General features: G+C 39.0%; 1 protein-coding gene across 1 annotated transcript in view; it reads right to left on the bottom strand.

The window, feature by feature from the left end:
• Positions 1-1,309: 1,309 nt before the first annotated feature.
• The window catches only part of LOC123446461, a 31,973-nt gene continuing 7,763 nt past the window's right edge, over positions 1,310-25,519 (bottom strand). Inside the window, exons 6-11 of the mRNA XM_045123053.1 lie at positions 23,557-23,689; positions 23,318-23,480; positions 23,116-23,244; positions 22,837-23,031; positions 22,330-22,452; positions 1,310-1,658 (exon numbers count right to left, since the gene is read on the bottom strand). Coding sequence (XP_044978988.1) covers positions 1,545-1,658; positions 22,330-22,452; positions 22,837-23,031; positions 23,116-23,244; positions 23,318-23,480; positions 23,557-23,689 — 857 coding nt within the window. The 3' untranslated portion in view covers positions 1,310-1,544. The remainder of the gene's footprint in view (positions 1,659-22,329; positions 22,453-22,836; positions 23,032-23,115; positions 23,245-23,317; positions 23,481-23,556; positions 23,690-25,519) is intronic.

Below are 25,519 nucleotides of genomic sequence, written 5' to 3'. Positions count from 1 at the left end.
GCATACCGTTGGTCCCCGCATGGATGATACTATCCAGAGTTGGTGCTCATAAAATGTACATCATGTGGGCTGGGTACCAATCAAGTGGAACTCTTTTGTCTAGTATCGTCAGGGGAAAGGCATTGATCGGGTAGTTACCTCGTGTATGTTATATACCACGACTCGTGGATGACACGGAAGTTTCCCGGATCTCGTGGGTACATCGTACAACCTCTGTAGAGTGAAAACTATTCGAATAGCCGTGTCAACGATCAAGGACAGTTGGGTGGTGCTGCTTAAACTACGTCGAGTCGTTTGCGCATAAACCAAGTGTACGTGTGTTCAAGGTGTCATGTGGAAAGAGTTGATATGATCAAGTTTGGTGACTTAGCATATCGGGTGAACCTGAAGTGTTCAGCCCTCAACAGATATGTTCATATCTGTAACCTGTTCTTCTAATTACCATCTAGTTACAATGCATATCCATCTATGACATGTTTATTTACATCCAAAGCTTGCTTTGCACCAATGCTGCACATTACTTGTTATCACACCAACTGCATTATCAACATCATGGGCTGTTTGCGAGTACATTCTACGTACTCACTGGGTTGCCACTGGTTATGTTATTGACCAGACATGGAAGGACCGGAGTTTGGAGAAGAATTTGTCATCAGAGACTGACACGCGAACTAGGACGCTTCCCAGTTAGAATATTTGTTGGTGAAGGATGATGGCATGGGCTCCCGGTTATCCCTAGGATTTCCGCTAGTAGATGTATCGGCGTGATTGGCCTTATAGGCCCTTCCTATGTGTGATGGTCATTTGTTGTATTAAACGGTCTGTTGGATGTAGGACTCTTAATATTAAGTATATGTGTGTTCGGTGAGCACTGATCTCTGGGATCACTGACCACGTTCATTCGGCGATCTCGACTCGTAAGTCGGGGCCCCACAGTTTGTCATGCTTTTGAGTCTACTTTTAGACACTTTGGATGATAACTTGAGTCATACTGTTGTATGAAAAATTGTGACTTCTCATATATAGATAGAGATGATGGCTAACTGAGCAATGTACAATCATCACCGAACTTTTACCTACATCTTTTTTATTTCTAGAAGTGTTCCCTACACTCCCAACGCCTCTGCTCTAGCGAAATGTCCTACCTAGCACACTTGGTGATGGGGACGCCACGATGACGTTGTCGGGTGCGAACCTTCTTCCCCACTAAAGGACATTGAGAATCGTTGTATAAGTAATGTTGTGCCTAGCCAATATCATTTAGAAGGTACACATATGCATCATTACAAAAATTGTTAAGAATTATGTTGGAAGAACAGTATCGAAAAAAGAGAAGTTCGCATGTTTTTCTGCTACAGTTATATCTTATATCTATGAGAAAACATCCCTACGTACAAAAGCAGGAAGCATAGCGAATATATTACGCACAAAGAACACGTTGGGTGCATAAGTATCATAAAATGTTGATCTATGTTTTGCTTATCTAGATCTCCATATCTAGACTTCCAACAACTTGCACAAGGAAGCTGCTACAATCCAATATGTCACTTATCATCGAGTGTGACTATGGTTGGAACTTGCCCATGATTGACGAAGTCTATCTTGTTCAGCCTAACACAACAGAGGACCTGCTCAGGGAGTTCCTCTTGCTTGTGGGCCTGCGTTAGGTTTACAAAATCAAATGAAGAAATGAGCATAAGTCAGAAAAAATAAATATGAGTTTTTCCTCAGACAAATAAATTGTTTATTTGATATTATTTTCTAAAAGGAGAAACCTCTTACAAAGTTCATTCGTCATCTATGCTTTATCTATGGAAGGTTTGGTTAGAAAAATATATGACCATTTGGTAAAACATATGATCTTTAGACTATCCATAGTGGGGAGAAACATGACCTATTAACATGCACACATTACTAGTCTATGTTACTACCTCTATAGTGTGGTGTTACATATGTGTGGTGTCATGCAACACTTTGTTTATTAGCTTATAGACCCATCTTGTCTTGGTAAGTGTGCTGATATGCATGGTATGAGTAACCAACTATGTTACTCAACTTGTCTCTCTCCTTATTAGTTAGCTGTCACATCATATTTTCTATTAGATGAAATTTATTTTACTACCTATGTTATTATCATTGTGGGTAGTCTTAATAATTTAGAGATATATAATATGAATGTGATCTAAGCCAGCCGACCAATCTCGTCCTCGCTAGTCAAACACTCACAAGCCACGTCGTAGGTCTTATCCATCGCTTCCTTTTTTCACTATCACCCTCCACCTAGAAGGCTTGACAATTCCGTTGCGACTACTAGGATAACTGGAGTGGCCCCAACATAGCTGCCTATTCGGCCGACCCATGCAGTGGCGACGCTCGTCCTTGTTCATCCCCGACCCTCCTCTATCCTTCCACCTCTGCCGGCGGCAGCCGCTGGAGCAAAGCTCCTCGCGATGGCTGGCGGCAGGGCTCCTCCTATTAGGGACTTAATATAAGAGACGGAGAAGACCGTTCAAGCGAGAGACTCGTGCTCTCTTAGGCCGTGGCAGCATGGTGTGGGCTCAGCCACAACAGCATGCGCATGACGTTGTAGCTGAGGTGCAGCAGGCTTCGAGCGATGTGATGGCTACGTGGTCGGGGAGAGCGTGCCTAGCCAAGAGTCGGTGACGGCTAGATGGACTGCACTCCGACCTAGCGACGGCGCCCTTCTCTAGTATGGTCTCATCAGGAAGCACGTGCTGCGATAGCATGGGACGGAGGCTGGCGCCAGCGAGGGACGGCGATGGTGGAAGGTGGTGCCTGATCGAGATCAAGCGGCTTTGCTCCTCCAATTCAGTGTTTCCCCAACACGGATTTGGGTCCCATGATGCCGATCCTTGATGCAAATGGAGATGGAGGTGGGGATTCAGGTCGAGGGAAATAACTAGTCAGCCTTGGTCTGACGCGACGATGACGACGCCCGCGAGCGCTGGTTTTTTCTTCATGGAGACGTTTGTTAGATCTGTTCCACGTCCATCATGTCATTGTTTCCTGGGTGAAATCCCTAAGTGCAAGAACGATCTTCGACGTCATTCCATTCTTGAAGGCGCCGCCTTGGGAGATTGTGGGTTTGTCGACACCACTTGGTGGTCGTTGGTGGCGATCTGGATCACGAGGTAGTGCAGTGTGGCATTTGTAGCGTCGATGCTGGCATGTCTTGGTCATGTGGCGTGGCGGGATCTCGACGATGTACGTGTTTTGATGGACACCCACGAGATGGTGGCTTTGTCTAACGTCGTGTTGACGTCGATGGCAGTTGATCCTAACAACGTCATTGCGTGGATGACTTTTGAGCTTGGGACGATGGAAGGTGGAGGCGACAGATTCTTGAGTGTGCGCATGTGATAAGCGTTGAAGGTTTTTTAGACCGCTTGGTGATCTCGACTCATCGGCGGGTGGATTGGTGAGGCCACCGATTTAGATGGTGAGTCTTGGTGCGGGGTGATGGAACATCATTAAGGTAGTAGGTGTAGCAATATTGATCTTCATGAAGGTGGCTTCAGATTGCTTCATGTATTTGATTTTTATCGATTCTGTTAAATAATATAATAAAGATGGTTATATGCATCGCTCAATCTTGAGGTTTGGCGTTGTTCCCCTTTTTCAAAATAATACTCCACGGAGAAGTACTTTCATTTTCCTTCCATTTCATTGTTCCTTTTCTTCTTTGCCGCATGATCAACATGGATGCCCTTTCCTAGCACGCCTCTCCTTTGCTCTCTCTTGCTACCATGCCGACCGGAATGACCATGTACCACCTCTAATTATACTGCTGCTACAGTGTGGCCTCCAATATGTGATGAAACACCATGATGGGGAGATGCTCCGCGCTCTCGTTGTCTCTAGTGGAGAAGACGATGAATGGTGGAGGGAAAGGGTGCCCCACTTCTTGCCGCCGGGGATGCCAGTGGTCTCCCCCACCTCCCCATCACTTTTTATCTTGTAGTGATAGAGATCAAGGGGAATTTGATTGCAGCATGAGCCTCGGTGGAGAATCCTCAACTCCTGTGAGCAGACCTATGACTAGAAAATAGAGAAGACGAACCTTTGTTCGTGCAAGGGAATCAGCGATGCTAAAACCAACAACTGGGAATATTGGAACACGCAACATTGATGATGGAACCAACAACCATGTATGTTAAGATCACGTGGACATGGGGACAGCCATGTGTGGTGCGGGAAGTTGAAACAAGCAGTAGGGTGTGTTTGCGACTGGCTTGAGAGTGGGTTCCGAGTTCGGCGCTAATCTCCCGCGAATGCTGCAACTGACGACATCAAAAGAAGTGATCACTGGTGGATGGTGCTGCAACCGACATCAAGCGATGTTGTAACTGTTGGAATTAACCACAACTTAGAGTCCTAGTCCAGCATGGATTAGTTGCAATCACCAATTCATATTTGTATAGGCTAGGTAGCTCCTTTAAGTATGCTTTGTATCCCTATGTGTAACTTGTATCAGGTCAAACAACGCAATAAAAATAATTGACGGGAGTGACACGGTACCGTGGCCATAACTCCGTGAAATCTCTTCCATTTTTTCTACTAGAGAGATATTGAGCAATCAAGCCAGCGACTAAACCTGTTTAGCTTGTAAACTATCTAGATACAAATCGGTCTAGCTCTCTTGCTGCTTGCTTCACATGTACGTGTACGTACGTTTGTAGGTTCCAGCTTCATATAAAGTGGTGCATCTCGATGTAAATGTATCATGTCAGATTGCATCGGGTAGAAGTGGAACCGCAGCTCATCTTTTGTCATCGTGTGTTCCCGTCTTGTCGTTAGAGAGTAATCAATGACGTGATCTGTATCAACAATTGATATCTAGAGCAATGTTGATTTTCTAGTAACGGAAGGTCATGTCTGACAAAGAGATCATGGAAGTGACCAAAGTGGCTAAAGTACTTGTCGTGCCCGTCGTATCCATGATTTGATCATGAAAACTTCGACATCTGAAAGGTCGTCATGGAGTGTGGTCAAGAAGGAGGGAGCCTAGCACCGTCAGAATCAAGAAGCGACGTTGGCGATTTACTTGATGATGCCGATTGGTGTCATCCAACACCTCATCACCAAAGAAACAACGAAAGACGAGTAGGATACCTTGAACCTCATATTTTAGAGACACCCGCGTCAAGCAAGCCCATCTCCAAACTCTCCTAAGAAACTATGAGATTTTGGTCATGACGAAAATGAATCTGTGTGCACGCTCGCTCCATAGGTAGCTACTCTCATCAATCGGATTAACGCACTTGGAGAAAACCTCACGGAGGCCTGGTTGTCCCGTGTATGTAAGCAAAGGTTCGCTGTATGTAGATATAAGCAAACGTTCGGTGTATGTAGAATCGTACCGGTGGTAGATAGGACGTGTGAGAATATTGATCTTACCTTCAGCTCCTTGTAGGTTCGACACTCCATATTATCAGTTCCATCTTTGGAAGTGCTATGATTATTCGTTGTCGGAGAGCAATAGCGTGGGGTTAATATTTTCGTGTATGCTTGTTTTCTTTTCTCACTAAGGAGATTTTATTTTTCTTTTGTTTATGTTTTCTTGTTTTATTTATTTAGTTGTTGTTGGAACCAACAAAAAAGTTTGAAAAAACAAAAACATATTTTTTTACTTGCCTCATTGAAGAACTGAGGGTCGACCTTGAACACGTGTGTTCATGCTCATGGAAACCATGTAGAAACTTCATAGAAGTTTATCATAAAAACAATTGTCCCCATGTATATACCACTGTTCCATAAAAATAATATGCTTGTCATAATATTCATGATGCTCTTTTGCGTTTTTCATCCACTATTCTTATGTGAGCATCATTGCAGTCATCATTCCTTGCTGAAAGGATTTAAAGAAAAGCGCTTGTTGAGAGATAACCCAATACTTATACTTTCTATTTTTTGTGTCCACATGATAAAGCTAATGTATTAATAATGATTTGTGTCATCTATTGCAATATTGTGCCAAGTAAAGCCTTTGGGATGATTTGGATGATAGTAGATTTGATCTTGTGCAAAAACAAAAACTTTTCCGTCCAATGCAGAATTTCACCAAAATTACAAAAATTCCTTTATGATTTGCATTTTTTACATAGTATTGGTATAAAATTTCCTAAGGAGATCCTAAGTTTTCATGATTTTGGGAGTTATAGAAGTATTGTGTTTGTGTTGATCATTAGAAATTTGGTCTATTTTAGAAAGATTATGTTTTTTGCTTGCATAGTTTGCTTGGTTTGATGGTGTTATGGATTATATAATTGTGTACAAGACTTGGAGAAATATAATACATTACCGTATGAAATAATTAAATATGCATCAATTTATAACAGTACCTAAAGTTTATGATTTACCTATTATACTAAGGGATCTCATGACGTTTGTATTAAGTTTTATGTCATTAAAGTTTTCATGTTTTGGGTGAGATACCAATCTGGGAAGAATAAGGAGCATCCAGACCTAATCTTGGGGATGCCGAAGGCACACCAAGATAATATAGAAGGAAGAATCAAGCATTTACGCTTCGGGATGCCCCGGAAGGCATCCCGTCTTTCGTCTTCAATACTATCGGTATACTTTACTTGGAGTTATATTTTCATTCGTCGAACAATATGTATTTTGCTAGGAGCATTTTTATATTCTGTTATTTTATGTTATATGTTTTTCAATAAAAAGTTCCAAGAATTGCCTTTAGAATGCTTCAATTGCATGTGTGAGGAGTGATGTATAAAAATAGAGAGTTTTGATGTAGTATTTGAATTATGACATTTTACTAGAATGTGGGAAGTTTCAGAAATTTTAAACAGTACTGCCATACAAATCTTTTTACCCTCTCTTAGATTCTCAGAATTTTTAGAGATAGAGAAGTACTATTTTTAAATTTATGATTACATACTGTTTTGTTTGGATAGTTCGTTGTCATAGTTTTGTTATCTACTTATCGTAGAATTTTCATGGCTTATATTGGTAGATATAAATTGTGAAAATTATAGTATACAATATCCGATATTTGTAATCTGTTATGTAACTTGTCTTGGAAGTACATGAAGTGTTGATTTATTCTTATGTGTAGTAACCTATTTCACGAGTTCTTTTCAAGTTTTGTGTGGATGAAGCTTTTGAGACTTAGGTGAAACCGGGATATCAGAGGATTCAATGGGATATAAAATCTCAATACTGGAGGCTCGTCAAGAAAGTATTACAAGAAGTATCAAGAATCTAAGCTTAGGGATGCAACGCACCCCACTTCTCTTCGTCAACAATTATCGGTTAGCTAATATTGATCCTAAGTTTTCGTTCATTCAGTTGTGCCATTCTTGGAACATATTTTGTTTATATTATTTCCTTTTATTTTAGGTTCCATGATGGTATGATATAATACTTGGTCGATTTACAGAAGGCATCATGTGTGTCACATATATGTTTTGATTATGACTTTATAAATTCTTTGTCTGATTCACTTATATCCTAAGAGAAAATGTTGAATGAATTGAATGTCGTAAAACATGAAATTATATATGCTTCATATTCTTGACCCATGGGGAGTAGTGACTTCATATACTAAGATTATAAGCAATAAAATTTATAGGAGGTTAGAAAACATAGCATTGGTCACATATAAATATATTATCTTGGACATCTTCTATGCTTGTGAGCCACCATTAATTGTTTTCTAACTTTATCAAGTAGTTGAAGTTGGGCAAGGAAGACAACGTAATGTTTATGTTTGCTTACATTCAAATAGAAGTTATATTGTCATGGATCCTCTAACATGTGGTGCTTGCCTTAGATCCTTCTGTAGCACAAAAATTAACACTAAGTAGAGATACTACTTGTCCATCCATAACCCTTAAACCCAGTTTTTTGCCACGAGAGTCCACCATACCTACCTATGGAATGAATAAGATCCTTCAACTAAGTCTTCATCATTCCAAAAAGCAATAAAAATTACTCCTAAATCTATATGATCTTTTATTGCAAGGGAAAATAAGCTTTGTACGAACTTGTGATGGTAAAGAAATAAAAGAGAAAAACTCCATAATAAAGTTTGCTATCACAAGGGGAAATATAAAGTGAGATTCCTTTTCATTAAGAGATTGTACATCCAAAAATAAAAAAATGCATGACAACCTCTGTTTCCCTCTGCGAAGGGCATATCTTTTACTTTTATGAATTTACGTTTCTACATTTACATTTTTGCAAGAGTCAATAATGTTCATCCCCAATCCAATTTATTTATTCTTTAATTGTCAAGCATCATGTGGTGGGCAATGATACAGGCACATATATCAAATTGGATATACTCTAGTGGAGAAATGGCTGGCCACAACTTACATTGGTGACGTGCCGTTTCTTGCCAACGCCAACACTAATATTTTCAAATAGTCGTCACGTGGGAGAAATTCGTACGAAATTGCTATTAGCAAAGTGCTGGTGTTTCACAACAGGGTCAACGTTGTGCATTCAAGCCCATTAGGCCCACGCCAACAATGTCGGCTCTCAACATAGTAAAAAATCTTTATCGACTGTCCTCAGTCTCTTAATCCCCAACTCCACCAGTCGTTTATCCTCTCGATACCCCCCGCCGCCCCACACAAGACCCGACGCCACCCGTCGCCACTTGGCCCGACCCCTGACGCCGCCAACAGACCATCGTGACCGCCGAGCACCTTTGCGTTTCCTTGGGTCTGGTATATATGTTCATATCTCTGCTTTCTTTTTTATGCTGGAGTGCTACTCCCTTCTTCTTTTTTATAGATTTCTTTATGCATATGGATGTATGTAGACAAAATTTCGAGTGTAGATTCATATATTTTTCTTTGTATGTAGTCCCTCTGTAAAACTAGTATGAAGTCCCTGTGTAAACTAATCTAAGAGTGTTTAGATCACTAAAGTAGATGAACTCGCCATGATAGATATAAACTCTTATACTACTACCTTTTAGTTCATCAGTACTGACAGATTACTTTAAACTAATTCACCAAGGTTCATAAAGATTCGTACTTATACATAATTTTAAACAACACAAATGGACAATTCGTCAAGCAACAAAGGATCGGTGGGCGACTTGGAACAGTGGAATCAGTGGCTCTTGGAGTCCTGAGAGTGGAGCATAAAAAATCTCAAAAAAATACAATGCCATAGTCAAGAAATAAATTGATAGTTTGCTCGCATACAGTGCTAAAACCCTCACTAAGTCAAACAAACTGAGGGGGCCGAGAGGTCAGTTGTCGGAGGATAGGGTTGAATTAAAGCTGAAGAAATAACAATGTCGAGAGAGAGGATTTATCAACACACAATCGTTTCCCATTTGAAAGAAGATGGTGAGAGCAATCAGAATAAGATGTGTCACATTCGGATAATCGTTGATGATGAAGAGTAGTTCGTTGATCAGTAGGACTAATTAAGTTTCAAAGTATATGTTTATTATGAGTATGTTTGTGAGTATGCATGTTTAAATGATCAGCACTAAGTTTTAAACTATATGTTTATTATGAGTACGTTTAAATTATTAGTACTTATGTGAAGTTAAACCTCTTAGTTTTTGAAGTGTTGTTTTTTATTATCAAAAAGGGTATTGCTGGTGTTGGACAAATGGACACGCCATGAACATGTAATATACTGCTATTGTGGGACCCAACACAACCACTATTATTTAACTGTGGCGCCATATTGGTGGCGTCGGGTGCCTAAGTCAGCAAGGCCATGCCATAGCTAGGCTTTTCTACACTAGTGATAGGTCATCATGATTCATTATAGTTGACATTATCCCTGAAATAAATAAATTGGGAGGAAAAATATTATACTCCTATCTTTTTATATGTTTGATTGCAATTGTTTCGTCTAAAAATATGCTTTGAGTGTTAGCAATCATGGAAGACCAAATGGTAGTTGAGTATGTGAAATTTTCTAAATCAAAGCTCTTACATAAACCCTTCGTGAAAATAAGATGAATTTTAATTGCTCCATGAATGAAAACATAGCTTGCTAGTTTTTAATAATGGTTATGGTTTATACTTTAGCATGTGAATAGCTTGTTATTTGATCATGAAATCTTCTATTACAAAAGAGTTGATGTTTTATGATGCTCGAAAATGGGATTGGAAGTAACATTGATCAAACTTATATACTATGCTAGCATTCAGAGTTCATAAATTATTTCTTTTATCATTTACCTACTCGACGACATGTAGGAAGTAAGCTTGGGGATGCTGATACATCTAAAACATATCGATAATATATGAAGTATTCATGCAAATATTCTACAACTTTCGTTTACTTTTCTTAACATTTTATATGATTTTTGGGACTAGCTAACTTATCGAGTGCTAGTGTGAGTTCCTGTTTTTTTGTGTTTTTTGTTTTGCAAAAAAATCCATATCAAACAAAGTACAAACACGATAAACATTTACGAAGATTTTTTTCCAATATATGTGAATTTTGGGAAGAAGAATCAGCATAACAAGGTGTCCGAGGGCCCCACAAGCTAACGGGCTGCAACCAGGGGGTGGTCGCGCCCTCATAGCTTGTGGCACCCCTTATGTCGGTTGCCGCCCTTCTTTATCTTCAACAAAGATAATTTACAGATAAAAATTGCATCAAAATTTGAACCCGATCGTTGTTACGGATCTCTGGATATTTAAGAAATGGTGAAGGGCTAGAAAACGACAGCGAAAACACGAGAGAAATAGAGAGGGAGAGCCAATCTCAAAAGGGCTCTCGCCCCATGGGGAGCCATGGAGGCCAAGGACTAGAGGGTGGAACCTCTCCCCATCTAGGGAGGGACCATGGAGGAGTAAGCCTAAGGGGGAGAATCTCTCCCACTTTGTCTCGGTCCAGTCAGAGTGCCACCGGGGAACCTTCACCTCGGTGGTCGTCTTCATCCACATCACTGTCTTCCTCACCTTCCTCATCTCTTTTCAGTGGTCCACTCTCCCGCACCCCGCAGTAATCCCCTCCTTGAACATGCTCTTTCATGCCACATATTATTAATCAATGATGTGTTGCGACCGTATGATGTTTGAGTAGATTTGTGTTATCCTTTGGGTTGATTGATGATTTTGATTGCTTTGAGTGTATGTTTTATTTTGGTGATGTACTATTGTGCCCTTTGTTCCGCACACATGTGAGGGATTCTCTCTATAGGGTGTTGCAATACGTTCATGATTTGCTTATGGTGGGTGGCTAGAGTGACAAAAGCTTACACCCGAGTAAGGGTATTGTTGCTTATGGGTGTAAAGGGGACTTGATGTTTGATGTTATAGTTGGTTTTACAGTAATGATTTCTAGTAGTCGCGGATGCTTGCTAGAGCTCCATTGATAAGTTCATATGATCCAAATACCGAAAGTATGTTAGCCCATGCCTCTCCCTCATATAAAATTGCAAGATCGATTACCGATCATGGTATGAATTACCTAGGATTATTCCGCACACCATACCATTATTATTCCGCACTCGCTATTTGTAATATATTCTAACTTTATTTAGACAGCTACTATTTTCATATTTTTGTTCTCCAATATTATAAAATCTATTCTCTTTGTACCCACAATGCATGTTTATTTCTCGTTACTAGATAGAAGCAAATGTTTGATGTATGTAGAGTCGTATCGGTGACAGATAGGACTTGTGAGAATATTGATCTTACCTTTAGCTCCTTGTGGGTGCGAAACTCCATATTTATCACTTCCATCTTTGGAAAGTGATACGATGATTCATTGCACTTGTGGATTATTAGATGACTGTACTAAGGACTATCTATAATAGGTGTGACGGGCACTACACCTCGCCCGACATTACAATAGAACCACAAGTGGCAAGCACCAGCCCACCATTAATACTATTGTAGCATTGGTGTGAGGTAAGGGGAGGATGCCCCTGAGAGCATCGCCTTCCAGTGTTGTGCTTCTTATGCCTGCCATTACGATCCATCAGTATATTAGTGATATATATTCGTGTGGTAACCCATGGAGTTGTCCCTCAGCCCTACTAGCATCTCGAGGGAGTTGTTCTAGGACAAGGGTCCTTCCTTGTTTGTGCTCTAATAGTAGAGGTCCTCCTACTGGAATTTACTATTGGGCACACAAATCATGTCCTTCGGTCTGGAGGTTCCCATACTAGACACACCATCGATCACTTTGCATCCATACCCGAGGTCCAAGTACGTCGGATCATGTGTGATGGACAACAACCCAATTATACTTGGAAAGTCGCAGAAAAACGCAAGCGTTGTTGCCCCGCCCACTAGCTGATAAGTGCCACACGTTTCTAGACCTGCGCCACAACCTCTCTGAATGTCAGTCGACGAATGTTAAAGGATTTGTTATCACTCCGGCCATGTAGTGTGTGGGTGCTCCCTTTCTTGTTTCTAGTCTATTGTGCACCATCTCTCTGTCGACATACAAATTGTTTGTCTTGAAGATCTAGCGTATCTACCTCTTCAAGTGGTGCTAGTGGCAACATGTCTTGTATGGAATGATGGCTTATTCTCCTTGGTGGGTGGCTCCTCACATGGTTTTTCTTTTAATATGATCCCCTTAATTGTGGCCACCATGGCTTTCACACTTCCCAACTGCCAGAGGTTTCTTTGTAGACCATACCACATTTAGAACGACTGCTCACCTCTCTGCCGGTGCATCGGTGCTCCTGTGGATACCATGGTTGCAATACCAAGTTGTCACATTCAACAAGAGCTCTCATCGGTCTTACAAGGGCGTTTCAACCTAGTAGCTAAAGATTTATCTATTAATCACCACTACCATGTATGCTTCATCATTCTTTTGGCATCGCATGCCATGCATTCTTCACCTCGTGATCTATGTTTGGATTCATTGTATGGTGCTTATTTAGTCAAACATTGGTTCAGGGTTAATGTTGGGATCTCTAGAACATATATCACACCAAGAGAATCACGACTACATTGATGCTTGTATTGCCTTCATTCTTGATCGAGGAACTCATTCTAAAAACGAAGGACTTTTTTGACATGTCAATCTTCCACCTCACCTCGTGGACGCAGAATTCATAAATAATCCTATGCACCAAGGATATTTTGGTGACCGAGCCAAATAGTGAGTTCATTGATTCTAATCTAGCCATAGTATAACAAGTCACTAACGGTTGTCTTTGGTACCCCACACACATCCATGTTTTTCTCCATTGAATACCACCTCCCTAACTGCCCCAGCTTAATGTCCTACTCGCCATGGTGATTACAATGAAATACCTTCCTTGACATGAACCCTCCATTGCCCCATCATTTTTTGTCACAGTCTTTCAAGATCGGCCTATGTCGGTTTGGTGGCATGGATGAAGCTTTGAATATCCTGCTCATGTTTCATGGGCGTCATATGGGCCCTATGGATTTGGCCAAAGAGGCCATGTTTTCCAGTTTTTGATAAATGTTCTCCTCATCTCTTGAAATTTAATGATGGATGTGAGACACATATTCGAGATTAGCAAAAATGCAAACCAATAGTTGGCATCTAGCCTGTAGTGACCCTAGGATCGCACAAACCAATATGTTGGTCTCGCTCGCTACTCTATTCCCCACATTGCCATGTTGGAACTTGTTGTATTATGATAGCTGTGTCTTCCATGAACCCATTACCCTTTATGTGGAACGCAACTAACCTCGACACATTTATTAAGTGGGTCATATGTTGGAGGAAGCTTCCCGGATACCTGCACCATCTATGTTACTCCCTTCATACTGTTGGGATGTGGCAACCTAATGATGGATAAGATATATGCCTTGCATGTGGCCCTTGAAAAATAACTAGATGAATTCACATGAATCCTAGCCAATAGCCCCATTAGTGGCCACCCTGCTCTCAGTAGGCAACACAATGAGCCATCGTCGGACATAACATCGCGGGTCCACTAGATTATCCAGATGGATTGTGGGTTTAGCTCAAAGAAGTATCCCAAACATGTTATTCTTCAATGACTACTTTTTCTTCAGGAGGGTGAACAAGTTAATCTAGGTATGCTCACCAACTATAAGTGCCCTTTTTTCATGCATCTCACCGAAGACAGCAATTTGAACATTGTGGACTTCTTCCGTTGGTGCATTCCTTCGATGTGCATTGCTTCCATGTGGATGTGCTGAACCACCTTGGTTCGGTTAGTTGACATTTGGACGTTTCCCCGCAAGATCTTGGATCCCCCAATTTGTCCATGCACCAAATCTTCGAAGTATTTATTTGGAATGTTTGAGGCATTTAACTTTAGTGGGTAGTGTGCTGGTGTTTGTAAGGGGATCTCCACGTATTAGTTGAGTAGGGTTTGCTTATAGAAAATCAAGGTCACGATTGTCTCCCTACTCGTAATTAATCAAATCCTAGACCCCAAAATGGTGATTATTTGTCCCTTCAATATCATTGTACCAGTGGAGGTATATTTAATACATGGTGTACTTCTTATGCTAATATCTAACTCAATTATTGGCACCAACCACCTCATAGTGCTCCTGACGACCCTCTTCGGGAGACAAACTACATGGTACAGGAGATTGTTTGACCTCCAAGAGGATGAATTGAAGATCAAATCCTTACGAAATTGCGTGATTTTTCCACTATGTGTGGAGGACAACTCTATTGGGTGGTGAAATCCCCATTTTACAACTTCATGGCCTAAAAATAGATAAAGAACATGTAGCTTCAAAACGAGGACTACACCTACTCCAACGAGGGTGAAGATCCCATAATTGAGAACGTCAATATAGCCTACTCTACTGCCTTGTAAGTATATTCTCCAATCGATGCCATTAGATCACGGACTGCTCATACATCACCATGGTACACGGGACTTCCACTTTGAGTAGAACTAGCCTAAGATTTTTAGGTTTTCATCAAGTGGTGATAGACTTGTGGAATTTGACGACCCCCAAGGTCGACCTGTTATATTGCATTATCTCCCAACTCATAATCATGCCACGAAAACTTCGGATTTGTCGAGCCATGAAGATCGGCAATGTTATCCTACAACTACTCATATCCCATGATGTTATCACCTATCTTGACCATATAGGATACCCAAACACTCTATACCTTTGAAGCTTTGCTCCTGTAAATTTTTAAAACAACCTACCTCGAACTCACCTTCCTCTTAATTGTACTATGTCTCCTCGGCGTTTGTGGTTCACATGGTTCAAGGACGGCGTTTGTGGTTCACATGGTTCAAGGACGGCGTTTGTGGTTCACATGGTTCAAGGACGGCGACACAAATTTTATTCTTCGTCTACATCACATCATAAACAAAAAAGTAGGGTCTTAGAACTCTTGGTTGTCCATTCCATCGTTTGTAATGTGACCAACATGGTGTAGGATGTATTCCACCATTTATCTCATCTCTTGTAGATGTTGGGTGAGCATGGTTTCTCCCTTGCAGTTCAGGAGCTTGATCCTATGTTTTTGATCTACTGGAGTTCAAGCGCAAGGGAAAAACTGAAGAGATTTGGATGTCGGTGACCATTTTCATTTGGTAAGGCAGCTAGTACACCTCTTCACCAAGCTTGTTGCCAAAGTGCTCAATATACCATTGGCACCACAACTCGCCACACTTGTCTCCGGACACAAAAAGAAGGTTGTAACCTTAAAATTGATGGAGGAAAGGATCTTAAATGTTTGAGTGGTCTTCAAATATCGAAATAACCTCCAATGAAGAATGCATCTCCTAGTAACCACCAAAAACATCATGCCTAGCTAGCATGCATTAAACAGAAGTGCTTGTGGGTCACAACAAATGATTATTTTTTTGTGAATGAGCTGGTTCCCTTAGTAAAAAAAGTTATTTTCTAATATATTTTAAGAAAATTCCAATAATTGCCTTCACCTTGCACAGTTTGCAAGTTATGTGTTCTTGTGCTAAAATAAAATAAATCTTCTACTAAAATGTGTGATCAATTCATTAGTTTCAAAAATAATTGGGAATTGTTTAGATAATAAGCATGCATATTGCTTGCATCTTACAGATTTTCCTCGTGTGACAAGTCTTCTTATCATTGTGAAAAACTTATTATGTTTGCAATTTTATAGTCTCCCTTACATATGGAAGTGCTAGGACTATGTCGTATAGAGTAGGTAACGATCAACCATATTTTTGTTCAATCTTATGGAAATCATAGTTTTATTTACATAATTTTTATAATACACCATGTTTTAAGTTCTATGTAAGTTATATGTTGCTGAAGTTATTAAAACACAAGTGACATGGTGATACGAGGAGAATAAGGAGAGGCCAATCGCAATATTGGGGTTTCAAAAGGGACCTCTAGAAAATATTCAAAAATTCTCAAGCATCTATGTTTTGGGACACCCAAGGCATCCACTTTCTTAATGAAAAACTATCGGTTTGTCTCGCTTCGGCCTATGTTTTTATTTATCCATGTGATATGTGTGATTATAGGAGTGTTTTTGTAAGATCTTGGTAATAGGTCATGCACGTTTATATAGTTTTAGAATTACTCCGTTTCTTTACTTATCCTTGGTAAAGCAAGAATGTTGTTCGAAATAAATTTTGTATGCTATCTTGCTTCATTTATATTTGTGTAGAGAGTTGAATAGAAATTGGTTATTGTCATGTCATTAATACCTTCTTAATAAAATTAATATCTATGCCTTAGTGGTATGATTAAAAGTTACATTATAAGTGTACAATCCTAAAACTAGAAATATGATGCATTCAAATAGTTTTGTCGTAGTGTTGGAGTAATAAATGGATGAGTCGGTCAAATTGGTTGAGTAGAGTGGTAAGGCATTGTTGTAAGGTCATATGGGATTATTGTATTTATCATTAAATTAACTACAAGTTTAAGGGGCAGTTGTTAGTAAACCAACAATTTTGTTTAGGCCGAGGTGCATAAACGGGCATTGGCACCGCCAAACTATCCCTCGGGAGTTTATTAATGACTCAATATTTATCATAAAAGCATGTCAATTTTGTTATATATTCTTTACCTCTTTATGACTAATGTGAGATTAATGTCATGCTACTTATTTGACCTTCAATTCGGCTAGTGTCATATGTATTGAGCATTCCCACTCTTACATCAAGACTAGGAGCGTAAATTGTTGATACATTCAAACCCCATTGGAAGACTTACTCCTGTTATCCTACTCATAGGACCACAAATTATCTTCCTCAAAATATCCACCACACCTACTTACCATGGTTGTCTATTGGAATTCCGAGATAAATTACCATGCAATATTTTCCATCATTACATGACTAGAGATGTTATTCTTCAGTGACCTTTTGCTTTGCATGATCATATACAACTGACATTATACTCTTATGGCAAGATCACTATTCTTCATTATCTAATAAAGATGCACACTATGTTACTGCACATCTTCTCAACTACTAGAATCATAAATTATAATTTTTACATCATGATCATCATCAGTTGAGCTCAGGTTATTTGAGTATAGTTGAGATGTAAGTAAACAATGGTGTATTTTATACCATTCTATAGTTTTATCCTACCTTGAAAGATATAGAAAAATGGAGCCACTAAAGTGACAAATAATAAAGGGAAGAGTCAGATAGACAGGAACAGTACTATCATGTCCATTGTTCACACTTGTGCTTGAAAGTAGCTCTTGATCTAGTGCATTTGATATATAGAGTTGTCACATACTCCCTCTGGTCTTCTATGTATTGTGTATTATTTTGGTCACGTTAACCAGGGTGCATAATTATATATGTGTTAAACAAGATTACGGTAGGAAAATTTCCTGGTTAGTGGCAAGTAATTAGTGACTCCAAGAAAGAAATAGATACATGCAATCAATAGAGATATAGTTTACTTATTTTATACAAGGAAAGATATAAGAGGTGAGGAGAGAGTTATTTTCCTCTTTTTAGAAGGCCAAAAAGGGAATTATGAGAAATTAGAAATAATGCAGCTTACATTGTGTAAATTTATAAATAAACAAATAAACCTTATTTAAAGGAACAAAGGGAGCAGTTCATATTTCAAACACATGTTGGGCATCTTTACATTAATAGAACATGGATTGTCTAGTACAATGACGAGCTTCCTCAAATTATCTAGGTCTTCATGAGCAATCAAATTAGTGCAAAAATTCATTATACCTTTTAACTTCTCATATACCCCTGATATAATTCTTTGTTCAGTTTGAAAGTGATATAGCTAGAATTGTGCCCAAGTATTGCATGTCCTATTGTGAGTTGATGTGGTATTGTATGGTCAAAGTAACTAGGTTTCCATTGGAATCGTTTTAAATAAGATTGCTGTTATATAATGAAAACAAAATCATGCTTCGTAAATATAATTTGACATTCTTTCTTAACATATGGTGATGGGAATATTGATTCATGCAAAGCAAGAATATGTTTATTTGCACATTTTAATCTCCCTTGTCTACTACCAGTTACACACTATCGCACTGCATCTTCCTTATTTTGAGTTACACAGAAATTATATAAAACATTCACTTTCAAAAAATATTTCCATATCGCTTACCTACTTGAGGACAAGCAGGGATTAAGATCCGGATGTTGATACGTTCTACATGTATCTATGTTTTCTGCTTGTTTCATGATATATTTATATCATAATTACAAAGTATGAGAACAAATTTTATCATTTTTTCAAACAAACGTATTAATTCAATGCTACTTTCTGTTTTTTCTATTTTGGATATCTAGAATATTATTGATGAAAAAGGAATAATATATGTTGAAGATGTCAAAAGAAATAGAGTGAGAGGGACTTGGACCCACCTAGGGGGGCCATAGGCTCCACGAGGTAGGTTGGTGCGGTCTAGGAGGGAGTCGTAAGCTGGGTTTGTGTCGAGATTATGTAAATTATAGTTGGTGCAAACATGTCCACGTGTGATTAATTCTATTTGGACCATGGGCCCCAAACAATTGCTGCTTGCAATCTCTCTCTTCTTATTCATCAATACAACGATCTCAAAAGCTCCTCTACATAATTTTGAACTATATGACGTATTTTTTGTATTCCATTTGTTGTAGTGCGACGAGTGGTCACTTTATGACATGATTAAATTATAGACATATATGCTCTTGGATATATGAGTATTGTACTTTTCATGTTTAGGTGAAGGATCTCCAAGAGGGTGTTGTGTACGTTAGGTTATGTCATGCAAGTTATCTACAGCAGAGACAGCAAGTGAAAACATCTTGTAGTGTATTATTTCCATCAATGGGGATAAAAAGATAGTTGAGTAGTCGTCCTCATGGTGAATGCGGGTAAACACAATATATTATCTATGGCATGTCATCATGCTTAATGCAATGCTATAGTTTACATAATATCTCTAAGATGCTTGCTGGATGTCGATCTTGAGGGAAATATTAGCTATATATATAGTTAGATTATGGTCTATAGATGTCCGAGCATGATGCGTGTACGTTATTATGGCATGTATGATCATATTTATAGAATTTTTTTGCAATATGCAAACGTCATTTATTCACCATGCAATGGCATGTTTTGTGGAGATACAAAGTAGTGAAATTATAGATCCCGAATCATTCATCCTTATTGCTTTCAACATTGATCGCACTCGTTATTTGTAGTCTACGATCAGAGTTGTTTTCCTTGCCTATTCCAATTATAACATCCTATGACAAGGTGCATTAATCCTTCTAACTAGCGAGCCTTATCATATTGACAATTTCACTGGTTTCATAGGGGCCAAGCCAACTACCATAGTTCTATGTATGTACTAATCGTTGACTAGTGTTCATGCATTCCAACTTGTTCTATTCACCATAGTGGCATTCACTTGGGGGGAAAATTCTTATTGTCACAACCAACACTATTATGCCCGTTCATGCTATGAGCCAATGTTCAGATCTCGTTCTCCAATCGAGCATTAAGGGTGATGGCAAAGCCTCACTCCGCTAATGGTCAATATTTCTGGCCATAGTCATGGGTTCCCTGTCATTGCAGTCATCCGTTCCTAGAGCGCAAAGTCAAACGGGCATCATTGCAGTCCGACAACGTTTATTTTTTTTATTTCCACAGCTTTCTTTGTCATCTGTGTACTATAAGGGGTTGATGGGAAATTGATGTTGGGGGCCCATATCCTAATATAAAACCCTAGATCGCAATTTGTCGTCTCCCACAAAAAAAATGATGGAAAATAGGTTGCCTTTGTCCCGATGAAAAGCTGACGACAAAGTAACTCTTTGCCGATTTTGACATTGCCGACTATCATTGTCGTCAGCTTGCTGACGACAAACTCTTTCTGGTCTGTATTTGCATGACGCCAAAATACCTTATTCTTGTAGAGTATATCATAATGTCACTTCTCTAAAAGTTACGGAAAAAGAATGTTCTGATTGTTATGTCATGGTGCTACATGTTCAATTATTGTTGTGCGAAGATTTCAGAAATATAAGGTTATTCCTAAAAATGTGTTAGAATTTTAGCATATCTTCTCACCAAGTTTGTATATATTGGTAAAGATATTCCGTCTCATGTCATGTGAACTCCTATTCGAACATACATGGTCTTCTTTGTTTTGTGCCACCACCTATTTCTTGGAGAAGCCAGGGCACAAAGGAGGCTATATTTCTTTACATATAGTTGTTCTGCTGGTTCTTTAGTTTGATTACGTGCTAAAATAATTAGTTTTGTCTTCTATTTGTGTTTATCTAAGGATACTTGGCTCTTCTTTTCAAACTAGCAGACTTAATTCACCATGTTACTATGGGGACTATTTTACGTACATGACAAATTACTTTCTTTTAAAGAGTGCTCTTTACAGTTCATCAAAATTTCCGGCCACTAAGATTGATCAGTTTTTGTAGGATTGTACAAAATTATTGAATCTTTCGCAAGATTCCCTGGTACAAATGTTCCTGCTATTTATTCAAAACTGCAATAGGTTGCAGTTAGCAAGACGCTGACATACTTATTTCAAACTACATCGCTTTACTTAATTGATAAATATATATACATACGTATAGTCATTTTCCAAAAATAAATTAGCATGCTTTACCACATGCATCAATATCAGGCTATAAAATTCAACACATATTAATTCCTTTAATAGTATACATATTGAATGCAACATCATAGACATATCCAGAAGTAACAATCAAAATCCTCTAAGTGAAAAGTTACCAATGTGATTATCATGATATAAAACTTTTTGTATATTAGGCTATCAATGTATGTGAATGCCGTGGAATCCAACATAACATATTTTATATATGTGATTTTTATTAGATGTTGTAATTTATATTGATGTGTAGCTCACATACACTACTAGTGATAGTCCTACTGAAATGCTAGTAGTGTAGCTGAAAACTGCAACCTAGAAGTTGACATCACTGGTCAGCCTCTACGGAGAGGCTAATAGTGATATGCCTCTGCTTGCTGCCCTTGGGATAATTAGAATTTAAAAGCTAGCCCATCTCTAGTATTCATCATCAATGACAGGGTACCTTCCCGTCGATCATAGTGAAGTCATCTCTCACATGTAACTACTAACGAGTCACTAGTGTGTTAGTTATGATACGATTTGGTCAGTCACTACTATTTGGTTCTTAGTAGTGGGTGCATGTTCTCACACCAAGTATGGAAAATATGTTGTCACTGTGCAGCTTGACTAGGAGCCCCCCCCCCTAAAAATAGTGAAGAGTTCATTAACTAGTGTATTACGACCTTCGAAATGTTGTTGGCTAGCCAACACACAAGCCTCTCATCCCTTGTGATCCTAATAGCATGTTGTATAGATTGAATTCATATTCGATGTTGAGAAGCCTTCCATGTACTAACTCACTTTGATCATCCGCGACAAAGATAATCTTTATGATATATCAGGATGTTAGATTCTTATTTAATAGTAGAGATTGGGGTCACTAGCATGGTCACTATCTTGCCTAGTATTTAGCCATAGAGTTTCAGCATGAGTGCTTGCTAGGGCTGCTTATCCCCAACAATACGCTCTACATCTTGATGTTTTCATGCCTCATGGTGTTATTGATCTCCCTCTCTCCCTCTCTCTTCTCTCTATCTATCTATCTATCTATCTATTTATCTATCTCTCTGCAAATGGTAAGATACCAAGTCGTTCGCCTATTCATGAAATAAAATACTAAAAGTTCTGAAAGGTGTGAAACCTGTAATCAATACTAACCGCTGCTAAAAGAAATAATTCCCAAAAAAGTGTGCATTCGATATTTATTATTACGGCTATTACGAATATATAAATGTTGCATCTTGTAGTCTATGTCATCCAAAATGATATGCGTTTTGAAGAAAATGGAGTAATTATAGGTAAAAACAAAGTTACCTGAATTGTCAAACCCAAATCAAGGATGCCATTCTTCAGGCGTTCCCGGAAGGAATCCAATCCCCTCCTTGCGATGTAGCTAAACCGATGTATATCTAGATCTACCTCAAAGTAGTTATCACCCTGGTTATGTAAGACATAATACATTTAATTTCATGTACGCAAGTATAATGCCCAATTTACCAATCTATTTGTAAAGATTGAAACAATGTAGAGAAGAATGAAATAGTTTTGACCAGAGTGATAAAGTTTTTCCCATTTCATTTTTCATTTTCATTATTTTGTTATGTTTAGTTAGGAAAATTAAAGAGGAAAGTTACTATCTATTCAGCATATTAGAATATTTGCTACGTAATCAAATTATTTATTAGTTTTGAAATAGTTTCGTAGTGTCTTGGGTTGAAAACGTACAAGCGTGTGCACACACAGAGACACACACACACACATTATTTATGATATTTAATTGTGTCCACCTAATATTATATGAAAGGGAAATGGATAATGAACCTCATAAAAACTATGTTGAGGACGAGAGAGGACTGGCTTCTCGTTGTATGCTTGGACAAGCTTTTTCTCTGTGGCACTTAATAGAAGATCATCTGGGTTAACCAATCCAGCCATGATTTTTAACCGGTCTCTATATGCCATAGTAGATTCTGATGCAAACCCTTTCACCTTCTCACATTCATCCTCAAGAAATCTCTGCCGGAAGAAACATTCATATAACACATTTGATTTACTTAATAATATTACAATATTAGTAGGTTGACTTTAGACGGCAATCACCATTATTGCTTCCTTGAAATGCTCTGAAACCTCTTTGTCAAAGTACTCAGAGATTCGGAAATACAAACAAAGGCTAAACCCTTCTCCATCGCTGTCCCCGAGGAACATAGCAGCAGGATAGGTAGGCATCTGTGATTTATGAAAAGGGTAATGAAGATCGGAGCTACATATATGTGAAAATATATATATCAAGTACATATACCTGGATGTTGACGATCAGAAGTGATGGTAGCTTGTGGTGTGGTTTGACCTGTGGAAGATCAATGTGTTGGGCAATGTGTGAAACCTTCTTGGGGCTAGCAAACAAGTCGACGCCTATTGGATAATACGCGGCATAATTTGGAGCTGCACATTTCTTCTTATCTCTGCAAAAGGGAATTGAAATCAGAGTATGGTCATCCCTTTTAGCCACCAGATTTTTCCTCCATGATTGTTTCATGCCTGAGGAATGTTTCACTCCTTAGCTTGAAGATGGATGGATCAATCTCTGACCATCTTCCTGGTGTGGATTGTTCGCCTCCAAAATGGATCGTCATCCCTCCCTTGGGACGGATGACGTATTTCTTCGATTCACCTACATTACTTACACTGTTAGGTGCATGCATCTTTGTTATGGTGCAAATATAGGAATTGTACCATTATTTATGTAAAAAATGTTGGATTGAGAATGTCTGGCCGGATGTGTTCTCCTGTTGTTTCTATCTTAGCTACTATGTTACCTTGTAGTTTCTACTAGGATAGCATCCACGTATGAGATTTGAGGAGATTAAAAATTAAAATCTTTCGTAAGTGGCAAAAACTGGTGCAAGAGCTCACTACCAATTAAGGATATGACCTAGGGTCATTTTTTCTTTTGCACATTAAGGGAGGGTGATTTCCATCTTCGTATACAACAATTCATGTAGAGGTGTGGCGACTTTTTGGTTAGCCTCCATTGCTGAAGTGGAAGAGAAAACGAGGAGAGTACGTGAAGAAGATAAAGGTTGAAGGATTATCTTCCCATTAAGCAAAGGAAGGTGGTGTCCAAAGTCATGAAAAAATAGATCTATCACCTTACCTTTTCTTGTTTGGTTTCCATCTTGTTTGGTTAGATTGTTACAATCCGTAACTCTTGTAGTCCCTAGTCGTGTTAATGTCATCAAAGAAACAAATATCGTCATGTATAAGAACATCTAGTGTTACATGTAGAAGAAAATGTACAACATTTGATAGTAGTGTAAATAGATTGGCTCACTTCGGTTCGTGGATTTTACCACAACTTGTCAGTTTTCCATGAAAAAATCTGGAGCCAATGTTTTTAACATTGCTATTGTAATTAACAGTGGTGTTCCCAACCGAGGTTTATGTCTCGGGTAAGTCTATGATGTTGTGAGAATTATTTTCCTCATATCCTTGAATTAGTACAAGAGGTGGTGCAAGATTACTTTGTTTGCACTATAGATTCAACCAATAAGGTGGGTGCTAATTACCAATATAGGGATACCAACAAGGTAGCTAAAACCAGTTGTTTGATTGTACTAGAAGAGATTGCACACAATTAAGGCACCACAGCAAGTGGCGTGAGAAAAATTGCATGTTCCAATTTCTCTATTATAAATCCCATGACGACACTAGTAGATAAATGGCTAGCCACAACTTTAATTAGTGGGCCCCATTTTCAATCCATGCCACCACTATATTTTTAAATAGTGGTGGTGTTGGCATATCTGGTACGTCACCAATAATAGGTTACTGGTGCCGTGCCGCCTAAACTCGACGCCACCGGTATTTGTGATCCAAAAGTATGGTCTAACGCAAGTTATGGACGACATGATAAAATATGCTACGCCATTAATATTTGAAGTAGGGGTGTCATGAGTGAATTGTGCCATGCCACCAGTATTCACACCCGTCTATTTAAATTTTGAATTTATTAACAAGTTACTAGTGGCATGGTTGAATACTGACATGCCACTAATAATAAAATCCATTCAATTTCTGTCAACGCCACCAATAAAATTATAACATTTTTTAGTTGTAATAATAAAAATGTAGCTGAAAAAGGATGAAATTGCTACGAGGCCCAACCCAGCTGGCAAAGCACATCTTTCTTTTCTCTCTCTCTTTTGGTCTCATCTCTCTCTCAATCGAACTCTGTGTCCTTAAGTCCCAAAATCACTGCCGCCACCTCGATCGCTACCCACATGGCATCCCTCTCTCCTCCCATGCCCCACCGCAAGCTACGCAATTAATTCACACCAAGCACCACACCAACCATCTCCTTGTCAGGCTTCTCTATCTCTCCCGTAACCCTTCACTAGATCCACCAATGCTATCCGATTCCGATGAGCCTCGACGATAACGGATGGCATGTAGCTCGGTGCAGACCTCGCCTGCCTTGATGTGTCCTTGCCTCCATCCAGAT

Source organism: Hordeum vulgare, chromosome 4H (assembly GCF_904849725.1).
Source record: "Hordeum vulgare subsp. vulgare chromosome 4H, MorexV3_pseudomolecules_assembly, whole genome shotgun sequence".
Classification (NCBI taxonomy): domain Eukaryota; kingdom Viridiplantae; phylum Streptophyta; class Magnoliopsida; order Poales; family Poaceae; genus Hordeum; species Hordeum vulgare.
Note: the sequence above shows the minus strand (reverse complement) of the source record. Positions and strands in the feature narration are given on the sequence as shown.